This window comes from Prunus persica, chromosome G4 (assembly GCF_000346465.2).
Source record: "Prunus persica cultivar Lovell chromosome G4, Prunus_persica_NCBIv2, whole genome shotgun sequence".
NCBI lineage: Eukaryota > Viridiplantae > Streptophyta > Magnoliopsida > Rosales > Rosaceae > Prunus > Prunus persica.
This window is the reverse complement of record NC_034012.1, coordinates 11,555,508-11,573,005: the sequence shown is the minus strand read 5'-3', so window position 1 is coordinate 11,573,005 and position 17,498 is coordinate 11,555,508. Positions and strand designations below refer to the sequence as shown.

General features: G+C 36.1%; 2 protein-coding genes across 4 annotated transcripts; one reads left to right on the top strand and one right to left on the bottom strand.

Annotated features, from left to right (window-relative positions):
- LOC18778170 (ubiquitin carboxyl-terminal hydrolase 14) lies at positions 1,060-9,310 on the top strand. The gene is made up of 20 exons (XM_007214572.2): positions 1,060-1,462; positions 2,296-2,467; positions 3,228-3,340; positions 3,433-3,769; positions 4,030-4,124; positions 5,032-5,165; positions 5,249-5,305; positions 5,390-5,467; positions 5,819-5,873; positions 5,962-6,003; positions 6,094-6,174; positions 6,481-6,679; positions 6,762-6,819; positions 6,903-7,025; positions 7,198-7,286; positions 7,377-7,466; positions 7,924-8,094; positions 8,195-8,310; positions 8,481-8,613; positions 8,768-9,310. The coding sequence occupies exons 1-20, from the start codon at positions 1,355-1,357 to the stop codon at positions 8,944-8,946; spliced, it is 2,430 nt and encodes an 809-aa protein (XP_007214634.1). The 5' UTR covers positions 1,060-1,354; the 3' UTR covers positions 8,947-9,310.
- On the bottom strand, positions 10,561-17,269 carry LOC18779615 (ABC1 family protein C21C3.03, mitochondrial). 3 transcript variants are annotated; one of them, XR_002271240.1, is made up of 6 exons: positions 16,674-17,269; positions 14,528-15,866; positions 13,671-13,940; positions 12,267-12,422; positions 11,105-11,255; positions 10,905-10,994 (listed from the first exon to the last, which is right to left on the bottom strand). XR_002271240.1 is itself a non-coding variant. In XM_020562212.1 (5 exons), the coding sequence occupies exons 1-5, from the start codon at positions 16,679-16,681 to the stop codon at positions 10,875-10,877; spliced, it is 1,893 nt and encodes a 630-aa protein (XP_020417801.1). In that variant the 5' UTR covers positions 16,682-17,264; the 3' UTR covers positions 10,561-10,874. The 3 variants fall into 3 exon arrangements, 2 of the variants coding, with proteins under 2 accessions (XP_020417801.1, XP_020417802.1); XM_020562212.1 differs by lacking the exon at positions 11,105-11,255 and having other exon boundaries at positions 10,561-10,994; positions 16,674-17,264; XM_020562213.1 differs by lacking the exon at positions 10,905-10,994 and having other exon boundaries at positions 11,171-11,258; positions 16,674-17,268.

Genomic DNA, 17,498 nt, shown 5'->3' with positions numbered 1-17,498 from the left:
CTCAGGAATCCGAGAAAGCAAGGGTGGGAGGGAACAATGTGGTGTGCCATTGATCTGCCGTGAAAATTATTAAGGGTGGGGTTTGTGGTTTGTATTTGTAAGTGGCAAGAGAGTTTCATTGGCAGGCCATGTTGTGCGCGCTTCGTTTGCTCCGTTTGCATGCATTAAAATTTCAACTCAGAAAAGAAGGCGTACAAAAATAATCACCAACACAAGCTGAGGGTTTAAATTTGGATTCAAAAGTGTTCTATTTTTTCACCTATATGGATTTGGTTATTTTCTGTTTTTACCTTTTTTTTAAAAAATAAAAAGAATCAGCCAAATGTCAACGTGGCATTTTTGACTTATTTGTTAAAATTCGTTTGTTTAGTATTTTTTATTTATATATATTTAGTTTGTTTAATTAATATTTAAACTAATTAAAATAGTGGTGGTTTGTGAGTTTAATGGTAAAGAGTATTTAACTCGCTCTCAAACTGAAAGTTCAACGCTCGGTCTCCACTTTTCATTAACTTAATTAGGTATCATTTGGACTAAGTGACAAAATCGAATTATTAGAGATAAAGTTAGTAATGTCATCAGTAAATGTGGTAAAAATAGTATCATCACTCATTGGTTTGTGATAAATAAAAAAAGTTTGGCTTTTTAAAACATAGGAGGAACACCTCCTCAAAACAAATAGGGTTTTGACACATGTCAATCCAAATTCTAACTTGAATGAACAGAAATGCCTCTGAATTTGACTGAGAAATTGACAAACTTAACAGAATATGAGTCACATTGACATATTTTGTAAGATTAGGGGAGTTCAAAACTAAATTTAAAGTTCATAGGGTAAAGTGGAATAAGGTCTATAATTGAGGGGAAGTTGTTATTAAAAAAATAAAACACCTAACAAAATCATTCCAATTCCAATCATGTTGAACTCAAATTAAGTAGATCAGGTTGGGCTAACTTTTTTTTGCTTTGGACCTATAACTTGAACCCTAACTTGAACCCATTGACATAATACAAAAATAAGTATTCCCATTTTCTCTTTTCTTTTGGATTAGTTTTTGATTCCCATTCCCCTTTCTCTACCCAATTGTATAAACCTCCCAAAGCCTATTGAAAATTCTCAAGATGGTGAGGACTAGAATTTCAAATGCATAAAACACTTATTCAGTGTTATACAAACATACAAAATATTTCTCCTTTATCTCTCTCAAAGACTCAATTGAAAGACTTTGCACCAGCTTAGGGCAAGGAACTTATTCTCTCCCTCTTCCCCCATATATTCTAAAACCCTCTCTCTCTACAGTCTGTCTTCCTATCTCATTTCGCCATACCAAAAGGCTCTTCTTTGCAGAGAGCGATGTTAAACCCCATGGACTTGCTCCGATCCAATCTCTCCCGGGTTCGGATCCCGGAGCCCACCAATCGCATCTACAAGCAAGAATGCTGCATATCTTTCGACACTCCGGTAACCTCTTCCCTCCATTTTTTTTGTTTTAAGTTTGTTTCCGATGAACTGTGAGAACAATCGAATTTACTCTGACACTCACTTTCACTACTTGAAGCTTTGATACTTTTCAATTCGTTCGCTTTTCTTTTTGTGTTTTCTTGAGCTTCCTTGCCGGCCAAACAGAGGATCAGTATTCTTATTTCTAATGTTGTTGTTGCTGATTCTGTTTGCTTGTGTACCGTTTGGCTGCTGACGAAGTATAGGAAACAACAAGAAGCTGCTACAACTAATTTAGGATTAGCTCACTATATTGCCCATTTTCTTAATTTTTCTTTTCCTTGGATTTCTCAATAGCTAGTGTTTTTGCATTCGAGTATTTTGCCCAACTGCTACTTCAATTTTAACTGCATTTTGATAATTCATATGGCTTATCAATTGTGTTTATTTCAATTTTCTTTTTTCCTTGTATTTTGTTGGTGCAATTTCGAATTTTTTTATTTTTTTCATGATTGTCTAGAAAAAAGTAGAGAAGGAAAGTAGAGTTGGTAAATTTTTCTGTATGTGTCCAAGGGAAAATAAATAGAACCTACTATGAAACTTATTCTTAGGGTTTCAGTTACGGGTTTCTTCCAAAATGATTGTATGTTGGTTTTAGGAGTTTTGTGCTTTGTTTATCTCCTCCTAGTTTTGTAGTTTCGCATTATTATGATTGAATTCTTTTCCTTTCTTCTTTCAAGTTATAAGTGCTACGAAGGTTTCACTTTTCGTTGACTTGTAAATGTTGAAAAGTTCTCCGTTTATGTACTTCTTACATTTGTTTTCTGTGATGGTGTTCCCATGATGAGTTTCAGAGATCAGAAGGTGGCTTGTTTGTTGACATGAACACATTTCTCGCTTTTGGGAAGGAGTGTGTGGGCTGGAATTATAACAAGACTGGAAATCCAGTTTATTTGCATATAAAGCAAACAAAAGTGTTGGTTCCCGAAGATAGGCCTTTGAAGAAACCAACGCTCATGGCTCTAGGTAAGTTTGATTTAGATGATCTATTCCTGTGTGATGATGGATATTGCTGAGTTTAGATGATGTATTTATGTAGTTTGTGCTATTTGAAGGTTCCATTATCAATGCTGCATATGTGCTTTTCGTATGGAAGTAACTAGTTGGTGAAATATCATGATATGCTATTATTTAGACCACAGTGGAAGCAACAATTTGTATAATCATCCAGGATTAGGCTAGGAGTTTTTGAACTGCTCACTTCGCACTTCTCACTAAAAAAGAAGTGCATGGCGTATAATGTACCCATAAAATAAGAAATTCCCGCTTTCTTTGTTAATATCCAAAAATAATGCCTATTGGCTAGGAATCATTGCAAATAAATTTGTACTTACAAATAATGGTCGAATCTTTTAGATATTTAAAGAATTGTTCTTTCTCTCTCTCTCTCCCTCTCTAGTTTCTAGTATGGTAGTTCTGAGTCCAATTTTCCAAGCTATATGACTCAAGAATATTTCTGGTAAAACTTATTTTGGTAACAAGGCAGGATGCAACTTTTGGGTACCTTTCCCTTGTTTCTTCTTGCTTCAGTTTATGCCTCTATTGTTTTATGTGGTTGGTACAAAGTAATATTGGTAAAGGTAATACTACTCAAAATTCATGATATTGCAGGAACAGATATCCTAGTTCTTGCTGCACAAAGCTCAATGTTTATATTATTGTCTACTAGTTAGTAGCTTTTCTGTTGTATAGAAACAAAAATTGATCTATATGATATGATTTCTAGGTGTTGATGGGGGATTTGACAACAATGAACCTGAATATGAAGAAACTCACAGTATAGTCCTATTGCCTGATTATGTAACCCTTCCATTTCCTTCTGTTGAGTTGCCAGAGAAGGTGCCCATTTCTTGTTTATTTGTTCTATATAATTTTGATGCAAAAAATAGAAAAAAATCATCTCAGGGAATGATTACGATTTATGACCACAGGTAAGGTTGGCAGTTGATGCCATTTTATTGGCTGAGGGTGCTGAGAGGAAAGAGCAACTTGCAGCATGGACAGCTGAGAAGAAGCAAGTTAGCGCATATGCAATGAATTTGCAACAGATTGACAATGGTATTGTGGTTCCTTCATCTGGCTGGAAATGTTCCAAGTGTGATAAAAGAGAAAATCTTTGGTTAAATCTAACTGATGGAACAATCCTTTGTGGGAGAAAAAATTGGGATGGTACTGGTGGTAACAACCATGCCATTGAACACTATAAGGAGACATGCTATCCTCTTGCTGTAAAGCTGGGGACAATTACCGCGGATCTAGAAGGAGCAGGTAATGGTGCCTTGTGTTGTATAAATCTCTGCAATTCCTTATTCTATTTGTAGTCATGTGTTTGTGTTAAAGAGAACATTAAAGTTATTCATTTTCTGTGACACATGCTCATGGACTAAAAACACTTAGGCATCCTAAAAACTCCTGGCAAACATAATTTAATAGCTTAGCATTCTAAATGCAGTTGATTCTTCACAATTAGTGAGTTTGCTTTACATGTATGGATTTCTAATGATGGGTAACATATTGTGGCAGCTCAGATGTTTTCTCTTATCCAGAGGATGATAGTGTCTTGGACCCACTTTTAGCGCAACATCTGGCTTTTTTTGGCATTGATTTCTCATCATTACAGAAGGTTAGCTATAAATGGGTTTATGGCCTACAGTTTTTTTTTTTTTTTTTTTGACATGGCATCTCTATTCTCAACACGTGTTGAAGCTATGTTCTTAATACAGATGGTTTAAGTATTCTCTAACAGTTGGGTTATATTTACGTGGTATTCTCATATATCAATTGCCAAATGGATATTAGTTCTTTTTTTCCCGAAAACATGTGGTAATGTATTTTTGTACACATTTCTTAACAACTTTCTATTTCATATAAGAGAAAATTTTGAAAATTTTGTTAATTAGGGATATCTTTAGCTGTAGTCATAGACAAAATAATAATAATCGCCAATTAAAGACAATAATAATGAACTAGTGGGATAACAGAAGCTGTGAAACATTTGATTGGTACAAAATGATATAATATCACATGGAGATATAAAAGATCTAATTCTCATATTTTAACATAAAGAAATCTGTTGCAGGTGAGTAATCTAATGATTTAATTGCAGTAATGATTGTATGCATGCACAAAGCCATATCATAAGTTTAAAAATTGACAAGATCTCTGGAGTTTTGCTCTTTGAACAAGTCTGGAAGTTTTCTCTTTTGGTTGCAGTGCTGTATAGGTTCGGCACTCTCCTCACAGGGGTTTGACTCCCTATTTCACCTATGCCACCTCTTGCATTTTGGGGAGAGGGAGGCTCTTTACCATTTGGTTAAAGCCTGTGGTCAATCTTGAAGAATTCTAATGAAAACCAGAGAGCTCTGACTTCTGATATATATTTTGGAAAGTTTGGTGTTTTGTTTCCATGAAATTGCTTTAAAACTCCAAACAATTTGGCCCGGATATTATGCGTTTAGATTACTGTACTTTTAATATGTTATTACATCTGTGTTGAATTTGATTGACTAACAATACCATCTTGTTTCCAGACCGAGATGACAACTGCTGAAAGAGAGCTTGACCAGAATACTAATTTTGACTGGAACCGAATTCAAGAAAGTGGACAAGAAGTTGAACCGATATTTGGACCTGGTTACACTGGACTTGTCAATCTGGGAAACAGGTAGCTTCTGTACCTGTTGAGTTCTGCTGAAGAAATTGTATTTATTCAATGTTATCTTGATTTGCCATTTTGTTTTCTTGCAGCTGCTATATGGCAGCTACGATGCAAGTTGTGTTCTCAACACACTCTTTCTATTCCGGGTTAGTTTAGATTATATATTTTCATGAAAAAGTAATTAATTAAGAAGAGGAGTTGTTTATCCTTGTTAGCATTTATTTCATCAGATACTACAAGAATCAAAGTTTGAAATTGGCTTTTGAGAAGGCTCCAGCTGATCCCACTGTAGACCTTAACATGCAGTTGTAAGTATCTATCGGATTCTTAGTGTTGGTTTAGTACATGCATTTCTGTCCTCTGTTGTAGTTAATTGTGTGTTGCTATTCACGATAACAAAGCTAAGGTGTGTTACTTGTTAGTTGTGATTCTTGTGTTCGACATTAATTGCTTTTTATGAATAAAAGTTCTCTTTATTTTGTACATTTTGGTTTAAATGCAGCTGACTGCATGTGTATCTCCTCTGTTTTCCTTCTGCTACTCTTCTCTTCCTCAGCCTTTCCTTCTCGTTTCTGAGAAAGATTGAGTCATAGAAAAGCAGGTTTAGGAGGGTTTTTCATACGTGTCATATGTATTTGACACTTCGTGTTGTATGACAGAACAAAGCTGGCGCATGGTTTGCTATCTGGTAAATATTCCATTCCTGTAGCAGAGGTATGCTTGTCATAGAAAACAATTTCTTTGTTTTGATGGTTTCTGCTCCTGTTTAGTGGTTGGCTGAGTATTCTTATTTTTAATCCAGGGAAAAGATGATCCAAATGCTACTGCTACTACAACAAAATCTGTAAGCTTTCAGGATAAACATCCACATCTGAGTTTTCCCCCTTTGACTTATTCTGATTCTTTTATATTGTCCACCTTCAACATTTATTAGAAACAGGAAGGGATACCCCCTCGTATGTTTAAAGCAGTTATTGCTGCCAGCCATCCTGAATTTTCTTCCATGAGACAACAGGTACATTCATGATTTTTTATGATCTATCACAAAAGATTTACAATTTTTGACAGAGCTCTTTGATTTTATTTTTTTTCCATCGAGTGGGTGTGCCATGGTGCTTTTTTTTTTCTTTTTTTTTTTCCTGTTCCTCTCTCTTTTCTGCATCCTTTTCAATTTTATGTTTTTCTTCTTTGATTGAGGGATAACATGTGCAACAATTTGTGCTGCTGGAAAGTCATTAGTCATCCTCTCATATATAATTTTCACTGTTATTATTGTTGTTTTCTCTTTAATGTGCATACTTAAAAAGCAAACTGTGTTTAGGATGCCTTGGAATTCTTCCTACATTTTCTTGACCAAGTCGAACGAGCCCATGCTGGAAAACCTGAAGCAGATCCTGCAAGGAGTTTCAAGTTTGGTATTGAAGATCGTATTCTGTGTTCATCTGGGAAAGTTGCGTACAATAGAAGGCTTGACTACATTCTTTCTTTGAACATCCCCCTTCACGCGGCTACTAATAAAGGTGAGTTTCTTGGGTCATTATTAATACTAAAACAGTCTTCCAAAAGTTGATATTCTTATATTCATTTTGTTTGAAAATTCAGAGGAACTTGAAGCCTTTCAGAAATTGAAGGCAGAAAAGATTTCGGAAGGCAAGGAAGTGTAAGTTCATATGGTTTCAATATCATGTTTTCACATGTAATCACCCCTGTACACTTTGTGCTGAGCATGTTGTGCTCTACCAGATCCAGTGATGAAATTGTACGTCCAAGGGTTCCTCTAGAAGCATGCCTTGCAAGCTTTTCGTCTCCAGAAGAGATACAGGACTTTTACAGCACTGCTTTGAAGGCCAAGACAACAGCAGTGAAGTAAGTTTTCTGATTATTTGCTGGCGTTAAATTACTAAATAGCTCACAAGCAAAGGCAGGCATGTTATTCACAAACTAGTCAGGGTTTTGTTACCTAGGCCATGTGTCTTGGAAGTTTGATTCCTATTGTTAAACACTATTCTTCCTTTTCCTTTTTTTAAAAACACTGCAGGAGTGGAGGCTTAACTTCATTCCCAGATTATCTGGTGTTGCACATGCGGAAGTTTGTAATGGAGGTTGGCTGGGTGCCGAAAAAGCTTGGTATGTTCTCCTGGCTTCCTAAATTTCTTTTGCATTAATAATGTTGAGGTTTTGTAGGTTTCTCATTATTCTTTGTATCTGTCTGTACAGATGTCTATGTGGATGTTCCTGATATCATAGATATTAGTCACATGCGCAGCAAGGGACTCCAACCTGGTGAAGAGTTGTTACCAGAGGGTGGTATGTGTTACAATTTGCTCTCTCCAAACCCTTATTGGTTTTATTTAGATATTTGCAGAAACTTATCGATTGTGCATATATGTTCTTAGATTTTCCATCAAGTGAATATTTGTGTGGAATTTTCAGTCAATTTATAGTGCGTTTCAGTGGCACCCTAACTTTTGTGATAATCGATGAAGTAGGCTGACTTCAACCTAAGTTGTCTCATAGTCATGAACTAGTATTCAAACTTATAGGTTGAAAATATTTTTGTGCCATCTAACTGCATTATGCTCCTTTACCATATGTTTACTAAACTAATGGAGAAAAATGGGTCAGTATCATTAGAGGGTTCCTTTTGCAGTTTTGGTCTTAAATGGTATATGAGTAGTGCTTGCGAAAAATTTAATACAATATTATCTATTATTTGGTGAATAATTACATGGTTCTCTTTGGATTACTTGTTGACTATGCTCAGTTCCTGGGGAAGAGGAGGAACCAAATAAGCCTGTGGCCGATGAGAGTATTGTTTCACAGCTTGTTTCAATGGGGTTTAGCCATCTACACTGCCAGAAAGCTGCCATTAATACATCAAATACCGGGGTAGAAGAAGCAATGAATTGGCTACTTTCTCACATGGATGATCCGGGTAATTCGACATGTGCTGTCTTGCGTAAAACTTGTACCTAGAAAGTAGTATCTTGCTAGCAAGAATGAGCTCTTGTGCTGATCTGCTCTTCCTTTTCCAGATATAGATGCTCCCATTTCTGAAGGGGGACAAAATGTGGTTGACCAATCAAAAGTTGATATGTTGCTTTCCTTTGGTTTTCAAGAAGACGTTGCTCGGACAGCACTGAAAGCATCGGTAAAATTTTTGCTTAGCTTTTTTTTCTAGTAGGTGCTATTAAGTATTTATTGTAACCACGGAAGATTTTGGCAACCTCTTATTATTATTATTGTTATTATTATTATCGTTATCGTTATCGTTATGATTATCATCACTAAAAAACCCTTTAATATATTTTTTTTTGGCAGGGTGGTGACATTGAGAAAGCGACGGATTGGATATTCAACAATCCTGATGCTTCTGTTTCAACTGATATGGATGCGACAACATCAGAAAATGCACCTACTGCCGCTGATACTGGACTACCTGATGGAGGAGGGAGTAAGTATCTCACACCTGTAATTATCTTTACACATACATACGTGTGTGTTGTGTATAATACATATATGTTACGTTATTGAAACACGTCAGCTAATGTGGGTGTGTGCGTGTGTTTTTTTTAAATGTTTGAACTGTTGGTCCTTGCTCGATGCAGAATATAGACTTATTGGAATTGTGAGCCACATTGGAACCTCTACTCAATGTGGTCACTATGTTGCACATATCTTTAAAGATGGTAGATGGGTTATTTTCAATGATGACAAGGTTGGAGCTTCGGTAAATACCCCAAAGGACATGGGATATCTTTATTTCTTTGAGAGACTGAACAGTTGAAAGACACCAGGAGGTTTTCACCATCGGAAGATGAGATCGAAGATGTTTGAAGTCGGAAAAGAGGCAGCGCATAATTTTGTGGAGCCTCAGCAATCTGCCAACATGCACTTGGTTTTGTGTAGTGTGGCTTTGAACCTCAGCCTTTTGTTGTATGTTGGGGCGATGATTTTTCAGTTTGCTGCATGGATTCATGCCATTTGCGGAGGCGCCGCATTCAGATCTAGCTGACCTTTACTCATTTCTCTTCTTCTTAACATATTGAAGTTCTCATGTTACCTTAGTACTTTCTGAAGATAAATTATGAACTATAATTTGCACAAGGACCATCTGTTTCTAATGACAAGAAAAGTTTATGTTTCTATTATTACTGTTCTTGACTTCGTGCCGTTCATTGTTAAAGTATACTTATTTTATGGACTCAGGAAAAAAATGGGCTTTTTCCCTTCTGAGTTGAGGTGTAGGATGGGAAGTGATTCTGGAAGGGTTAGAATCACTTATGGAGAGAAGCACTTCCTATGTGCTTCTTCATATAATCACCATAAAATTTAATTAAAACTGATGCCGAGTCCTTGTTTAGCTAGAATTTTGGTTCCTTACTATGTTAGATTTTGGATTCTATTTATTTAATCCTATTATAATGGAGATTGGCCTATCCAAAATCATTCAATTTTTTCGAAAGTAGATTTTTTAATGAGGCCATGTAAACAAGTTATTTTATGTTGAAAACCTGAAACCAAACTTTGATGTGAGTTCTTTGAACTTTGCCGCAAACCCGATCATATTTGAATATTCTGTATTGCAACATCTTTAACTAATATCAGAAATGAAATGCAAATTTAAAAGCGAGAATCTCGTCTGCAACATGACCTAAATTTTCTTAACAGGATTCCTGAATGCCCGGAAAATAGCATCCTCCAAAAAGGAAGCAACGTTGTGCTTTCCAAAATTTAATAAGCTTAGAGATCTACATGCAATAATTTGCTTCGGTAATTCGGAATCAAGACTCAGTTTCCTTCAGATTATCTTCTTATTTTCATTTCTTTAACTAGCATTAGTACGTAATGCATAATCAGTCGTGAACGTCTCAGCAACCAGTGCCATGCAAATGCTGGTAAGCTGAGATTTGATCTGGTTGCTCTTCCGAGAAAGGTTTTAAGGGTAAAGTAACCAGAAAAAGGGCAAAAAAAAAAAAAAGGCGTCAAACCTTTCCTTGTCACATGGGACAACATTTTTCTTTTATCTATTGGATTTAGCTCTAGACATCCGGTGCCAATTGATTGAAACTAATGCACACTCTATTCGAGAGATGGCATAGGACAAATAATCTGGTATTTGTTTTGATTGATGAAGTTGAAAGCCTTGCTGCTACTAGAGAGAGAAGATCAATGTAGACCAAATAAAGGGAAGGCAAAAGTTGGGCTTCAAATCTATACTTCCCCTTCCGCCTTTCCCCCTTCTCCCTTCCGCTCCCCTCCCCTAACAACACCACCCCCCCCTCTCTCTATTGGTAGTGAATCAAATGATGGCAAAATGACAAATTAACCTTCCGCGTAATGCGCACTAGGTTCCTCCTAATACTAAAATTGATGAAAATTGAAAATTGAACAGATTATATATGCTAATTAAGTACAAGGGTATTTTATTAAAAAAAAATTGAACCACAGGTCCTAAATACAAATTTAGTCAAACTACAAAGACCAAGGGTGTAATTTGGCCAAAAGAATACACTAAGAAGTAATCATAAAATGACAGGGCAACAGAACCCAAAAAGGCATGTAGGAGACTAAAAGAAAATCCATTATTTCTCTCGTGTATAATATGTATATTCTCTTTTCTGATGTCAAAATTTTCTGAGGAAATGAAACAGTATCGCCTTTTTCTATGGCTTAGTAAAAAGAATATAAATAAAAGTATCAAGATGGCACCTTTTATGGGGCCATGAGTCCTTCAATGGTGTAAGAGAGGGATTCTGCCCAGTCTGCCTTAAAAAGCAATGTCTGTAAAGTTTGCATCACATCATATCCTGGATCAAGCTTCCGTTGCCACCCCTAGTGAAAGAACAAGAAAATTTAAATACAACCAAAACTGACTTAAATTAGCCCCATAAACTCTGAGCCACTTCCTAAAAAATATAAGATAAAATAAAAAAACTACTAACCCCTATAGAAATGCAGGAAATGAGATTCAGAGAAACAAACAAGTTGACCATAAAGAACCAATCGAGCTACAAAAATGCGTCATTCAAATCTATATGCAACGCTTTTTGCTTGCCTAAGCCCAGCAAGAAAAAACTTCCTGTAAGGTATTATCTACTGAGACAAATGAGTGAAGCAAACGAGAGGATTAGTAAGTACCACACGTCATTGAATTATCCAATGAGGCAATGGAGAGGAATTATAATCAGCAATCTTATATGTTGGCAGATGATCAAAATTTTGTCCATGGTTTTCATACTAAAAATAATCGTTACAATTTTCACCAGAAGTAAAGGCTGAAGTAGAACCATGACTGTGAAAGCCATCTTCAACTTCAAGAATTTTTGTTTCACAGAATGTCAGAAAATGAAAATGTTCTAAAAAAATTCAGGCAATTTGGTATGATCTTCATTAAGATCTACACAACGATTCTCCAAGTAAATCTACTATTAATAAGTATATGGATCCTATTTACTTTCCTTTTCAGTATTTTGAAAATTGCATTCCTGAGAATGTGAAGGTGATGCAAACATTGGGATTTATGGGTGGATGTTATCTAAATTTGGAGACAGAACCATCCTTGAGTTTCCTTACAAAACTTAATTTATGAAAAATTACTTACAGAAATCACAAGCTGCCATGTAGATTTCCATGGCATTGTCAGTTTTCTTAATTTTAAAACAAAGAAGGGTTTTCCAAACATGATACAAAGAAATCTCAACTTGCTACGGCAAATTTTACAAAAACCTGCTTATGTGCGAAATAGGGTGTTAAACCAGCAGTTCCTTAACTCTACTTATATGGAGCACTAACATGATTGCAACAAAAAACATTGAAAGGTAGAAGACAACACTGAGAACCAAAGAATTCAACGAATAAGTACATTTTCACTCACTCATTGACATTCATGTAACATTGGTGACATATTACAGCCTAAAATTTCAGACCCAATAAAATAAAATTACAGCCTAAACATGCAAAACATGGTCAGACATGCCTCTTCTTTCTCCATAGAACTTCAATAACTTCATTAGAATCTAAGTTTCATTGGGTAAAGCTATTGGATTTAGTATGTGTAAAGGTGTGTGACTTTCATACAGATGTTGGAAGAAAGCAAGGCCATACCTCAAGAACCAAGGTGGTCACCATCACTGTGCAAACATTGCCATCAATTCGGACTTTATGCCGCTGAACTTTCTCAAGCAATTGATGCATGCAATCAGCAGCATGGATGATGTCACCGTCTGGGGAGTACCAGATTTTGAAAGATCTTTCTACTTCCTGTTAAAGAAATGTATTCATAAACTTATTCCTATATATATCCACAATGGGTGACTATGTTCTATCTCAATCTATATAAACATAAAAAAAATAAAGCAGTTTGCTGAACTCAAATACCCAATTTGGGAGTTAAAAGAAAATGGGAGGACCTCAAGAATCAAGGTACTAAGAACATGTTTAAGTCTGCGTCTTTTTATACAAGATTCAAGGCCACAGTCTTGTTTGAGGCCTCAGAGTCCGATTTGAACCTTGGACAACACCTTGACAAACATATACGTAATAATTTATAACACAAAGAATTATAAACAATGATTCCACTTATGGCAATGGCAAGCCCAAAAGAACAAAACAAAAACTGTCCAACAATAACTTTTGAATTACTTTCATTCAGCATCAACATCACATAGGATCAAGAAATCCATCACATTTTTCATGCTCTTAAGATATAAAATATGAAATAGATTACCTATGCCGACTGAAACACTCAACTTCACAATAAGCTTGGACCAAATAACATTCAATTGTTTTCTACAAACTGTAAAAGGTGCAAGATTTTCTTTACATGTCCAAAATCGTAAGAAAACTAGCAACCCCCATAGATCATTATTACATTCCACCACCCTTATTATGTACAGGAACCAACATTTTTCATTACCGGGTGCCGCAGTTTAGCATTATGGTCCTAACATCCAACAAGTTCCTTTCTAATAAACTATTTAATTTTCAAGAGAAACTCAGAACTATGTCATAATTGGTGCACCAGGAATAAATTCATGTTAAAAAAGCTGAAATGCACAAACAATATTTGATTAAACGAGGGTATTGTGAAGAAAAATTTACATATTTGAAAATATCTTGAACCAGTAGTTCATATTCATGAAAATTATGAAGATAAAGTAACTTGGAAGAGTTAAAACATGGCCAACAGCCTTTAAGCCCAATAGTATCTCCTCTCCCTTAAGAGTGGAGTGTGAGTTTTTGAAATTCAATCCTTGGCAGGTACATGTGTTGTAATCCTATTATTTGTTGGAAATGTTTAAATAAATATTTTGGATAAACGAGGATCAAAATGTGCCAAAGAATTCATGACTAATATATTAGAAAAGCTATGAATCTTTCTTTTTGGGTAGATACGTATGAAATTATTTACCGGAGTGGCAAAAGTGAAAATTTTAAAAGCCTTAAATTTTCAATAACAAGAATTAACATTTTGCCTCCTACCATAAAAGCTATGCAGGAATGCATTACCTCAATGAAAGCCCTTGGGTTTGGACAGTCTTGTTGTCCAGATAATCTAAGGGTGCACTCTGCAACAGTTCGACCGTCTCGAAGGGCTACAGCCTTAAAGAATTCCACTAAATTCAATTGATCTCTCTTAGAAAGTTCAGCAGTCATGCCCACATCAAGGAAAACAACATGAGGCCTCAATCTAAAGAGTTGTTTACTTGGTGACTTGCAACGGGATACTCTGACAAGAATATTCCCAGGATGCATGTCAGCATGAATAAAATTATCAACCTGACAAAAGAAAAAAGTTCATATCTTAGCATAAAAATAAAAGATGAGAACTGTCAAATTCAAGCTACTTCAACATCACATCACAAGGCACTACTAGCTTCTACTGTTAAACAATGACAATTACCTAACTCTTTTACAAGAATTATACTTGGTACTACTACTGTACATCACTTACATGGCTTTTTCACAGAATCTTTTAGCTTCACTCTTTTATTATAAATAGAAAATTCATTACCTCGCCAGCTCTTAAACAGGCATACATGCTGCAAACAGATTGATACATGCATGTAGTGAAAACATTACAAATCTTATTCCTGCTTCACAGGTTTACATATATAAATTTCCACTAGCCTCTGATACCTGTTCTTTAGAGTATGATTGCACAAACATTCAACTAGTCCATGTCCTATGATCGTGGGTTCTAGGAAATTAATGCAGATATTGTTATTGGACAGTTGCATTTTCAAGACTGGTTAAGGATACAACATAAAGAAACCAAGTATATCAAGATGAAGGATTAACTAACACAAGTTGAAAAGATTACAACAAAAAGAAACTAATAACAATTGCAACATATTAAGTTGTACCAGAAGCATCTTTAATAGTGCATGCGTCCCAATGTGAGCAAGGGCATTCTTTATTGGTTCATTTCCTTCAACCTCATCAACATAGTGCATAACACTTTCGCCCCGTTCATAAGTTTCCACTAAAACAGACGGGTGCACCAGGGGATATAGAGGCCTTGGAAATGAGACATCCTTCCATCTTCGAAAATTGTAGATAAAACGATTCAAATGTGCAGCTTCCCTTGACAGATCAACTTGTGACATCATGTAAACGGCAAATTGCTGTATGCTTTCATCCAATCTCAAAGACTTTAAATAAGGGATGAACCTCGAAATTTTGGCTATGCAATTAATAATCACAAAATCCCTTCTAATTGCTTCACCAACACCTGGATGTCTAACCTTGACAGCAACGACCATGGGCTTGATCTGCTGACCTGGGTATTTGTATTTGAGTATAGCTTGATGAACTTGAGCAACACTTCCTGAAGCCACAGGTTCCATATCAAATTTCTCAAATATCTCAGGCAGCTTGCGACCAAATGCCTTCTCAATACTTTTCTGGGTGAAGTTAAAACTATGTGCTGGAGCTTGAGTGTGAAGTTTTGCAAGTTCACTACACAAATCTCTTGGGAAGAGATCTGGTCTTGCAGCAGCCCATTGACCCCACTTTATAAATGCCGGGCCTGCTTTTTCCAGTGTAATATGGAGAACACGAAGCCATATTTTCCTAAACTGAATGCCAAGGGACTTTGCAAAAGGTGCCATAGCTATGCATGGTGAGAACAAAACTACTAGATATATTGCTCTGATAAACAAGATAATACACTCCAGAAGTGAAAACAAAACTAAGGTTAAATAAACATGTCCATCTTGGGCATGAAGAAATAGAGTGTCCTTTGTTGGGAGGCCTTCTGCTTCTGCTAATGTTCTCTGTGTCCGAGCAAACTCTCCAACTATGAAGGCAATAACACCAGGAGCTACTAGATTTGAGCGTGTCAAAGCCAAGCTCACTGCACGCGCAATTTGACCAATTGGTGGTAAAACGGGGCCCCTATAGGAACATAACTGAGAAAGCTTTTTCCAAGCAAATTGGGCATGGTGAGAAACTCTCCTTTTTGGCGATAAGGAATATAAGTTTCTAGAACCACTACTCTGTAATAACTTATCTTTTGCTTTCTGTAACATATATGGGGACTGCCCTCTTAAACAATTCTTATACCATGGAAATAATCTGCATAGGGTGTAAGGAGCTTCAACTGTGTAATATGCCCTGCTACTTGCAACTTCTAAGTAACCAGTTTTCTGAACTGGAAGAAGGGATCTTGCACCCCTCCTTACATTTCCGCAGGCCAAAAATCTGCATATCACCAAATCTCTTCACCATACCATAACACAGTCCACCTAAGCTAGTAAACTGAAAAGAGAACAAAAAGATGGAAACAAAACAAAGATACTACTCCAGCATGCAAATTTTGCATACATTGGTTGGTTCATTACTATTCCAAAATTTCAAACAATTAGCATATGAAACAAATTTATACTCTTAAAACACTCTCTCATGCGTAAGGATCACCCATCACTGGAGACCCAAGACATGGAAATCAACAAAAATCAAAAGGTTGCAGATACAGAATTCCAAATGAGGATCACCTGGATTCATAGAATGATAAATTTTATTGGGCTATTTCTCTTTCCGCAAGCATAAGGTGTTATTCACCCATCATTTTCCTTGAAACCAAAAGTTTTAAATAGCCCTGTGATCCATGCTAGGATGCTTATTTGGGCTCTATTTATATTCTAGGAAATGTGAATCAGTGTATTTCTGAATGCGAAAAGATTATTAATTCAGCCATAACAGAACCATAAGTTCAACCAATTGAAAAATTGGATAAAAAATTCAGTTCAGCTCAGTGAACCTCTCTGTTTAGTTGACGAGAAATTAAAATTGGCAGATTATATTAATTGTTCCCAGAAAGCAAAAATCAGCATAAACGAAAGGCTAATAGGAGAGCATATTGTTATCATTCAGTTAAGGTGTGACTCCCATTTGTTTTCTTTTCCATCAGTTTTGTCAGCTACCAAACAAAGTGCAAGAATTTAATATTCAAACAGACCAAAGATGGAGACTTGGAAAACAGACGAGAAGGTTCTACAGGAAAGCAACCTGGACATACTGACTGGATTCGTGATCGCCGTACTCTTGGAGACGCAGGTGGCGCAGTAGACTCGGAGGCATTTCTATCAAAACGACGGCGTATAAACCATCATCGGCATCTGGAATGCCTCGGCCATCTGTCATCGTGAACGGCAATGATCGGGCGGCGCATGGTGGTGCTTGTGCCACGTGTCAGTTTCCGGCTGCTCGGAAGGTTGTGGTTTTTTTGTTGTCTAATATGGGTAAGAATTTGAATGGAAGGTCGCTCTGGTGGGATTTGAGTGGTGGTGAGCGGAAGCTGCTGCTAGGATTTTGGGCGTTTGGAGTTCTCTGCGATTCTCAGCTTCGAATGAACGCCGTCTATTTCATGGTTTTTTCCCTTTCTTTTTTTGGGCTTTTTATTTCGGCTTTGATCCATCCGTTCATTAATTTAACTTTTTGTTCTACAATTTTAACCTCGTACAGAAAATCTATAATTTTACACGTGTTTTTTTTTCATCATACGATTTTACAAAAATTTTGGATGTGGTTGAATCCAATTTCACTTGAGTACATATATTTTAATATGTTAAAAGTTTAGGACAAACTTTAGTTTTTGGTCAATTTAATAAACGGAATGCCCACATGAGCTAGGGGATATCTCATCATTCCCCTTAACATTTCAAGAATCAAACTATAGAAAACAAAAAAGAGAAAAACCTCACCCATTAATATCGAATTATAAACGTATATGTATTTGATTTAGTCACTTGCATTAGATCATCTCCAACTATAAATAGACTAAACTCAAATTTTCATCTTTCAAAATACAACTATTCGTGTATTGTCCGAACT

Excerpts from the sequence above, each read along its gene's own strand:
- LOC18778170 (XM_007214572.2), top strand. The coding sequence starts at position 1,355 with ATGTTAAACCCCATGGACTTGCTCCGATCCAATCTCTCCCGGGTTCGG. Across the intron at positions 3,341-3,432 it reads CTGTTGAGTTGCCAGAGAAG|GTAAGGTTGGCAGTTGATGC; the intron begins GTGCCCATTTCT and ends TTATGACCACAG. Across the intron at positions 6,820-6,902 it reads ATTTCGGAAGGCAAGGAAGT|ATCCAGTGATGAAATTGTAC; the intron begins GTAAGTTCATAT and ends GTGCTCTACCAG.
- LOC18779615 (XM_020562212.1), bottom strand. Across the intron at positions 12,423-13,670 it reads ACCCAAGGGCTTTCATTGAG|GAAGTAGAAAGATCTTTCAA; the intron begins GTAATGCATTCC and ends TTTCTTTAACAG. Across the intron at positions 10,995-12,266 it reads TGACCACCTTGGTTCTTGAG|GGGTGGCAACGGAAGCTTGA; the intron begins GTATGGCCTTGC and ends TTCTTTCACTAG.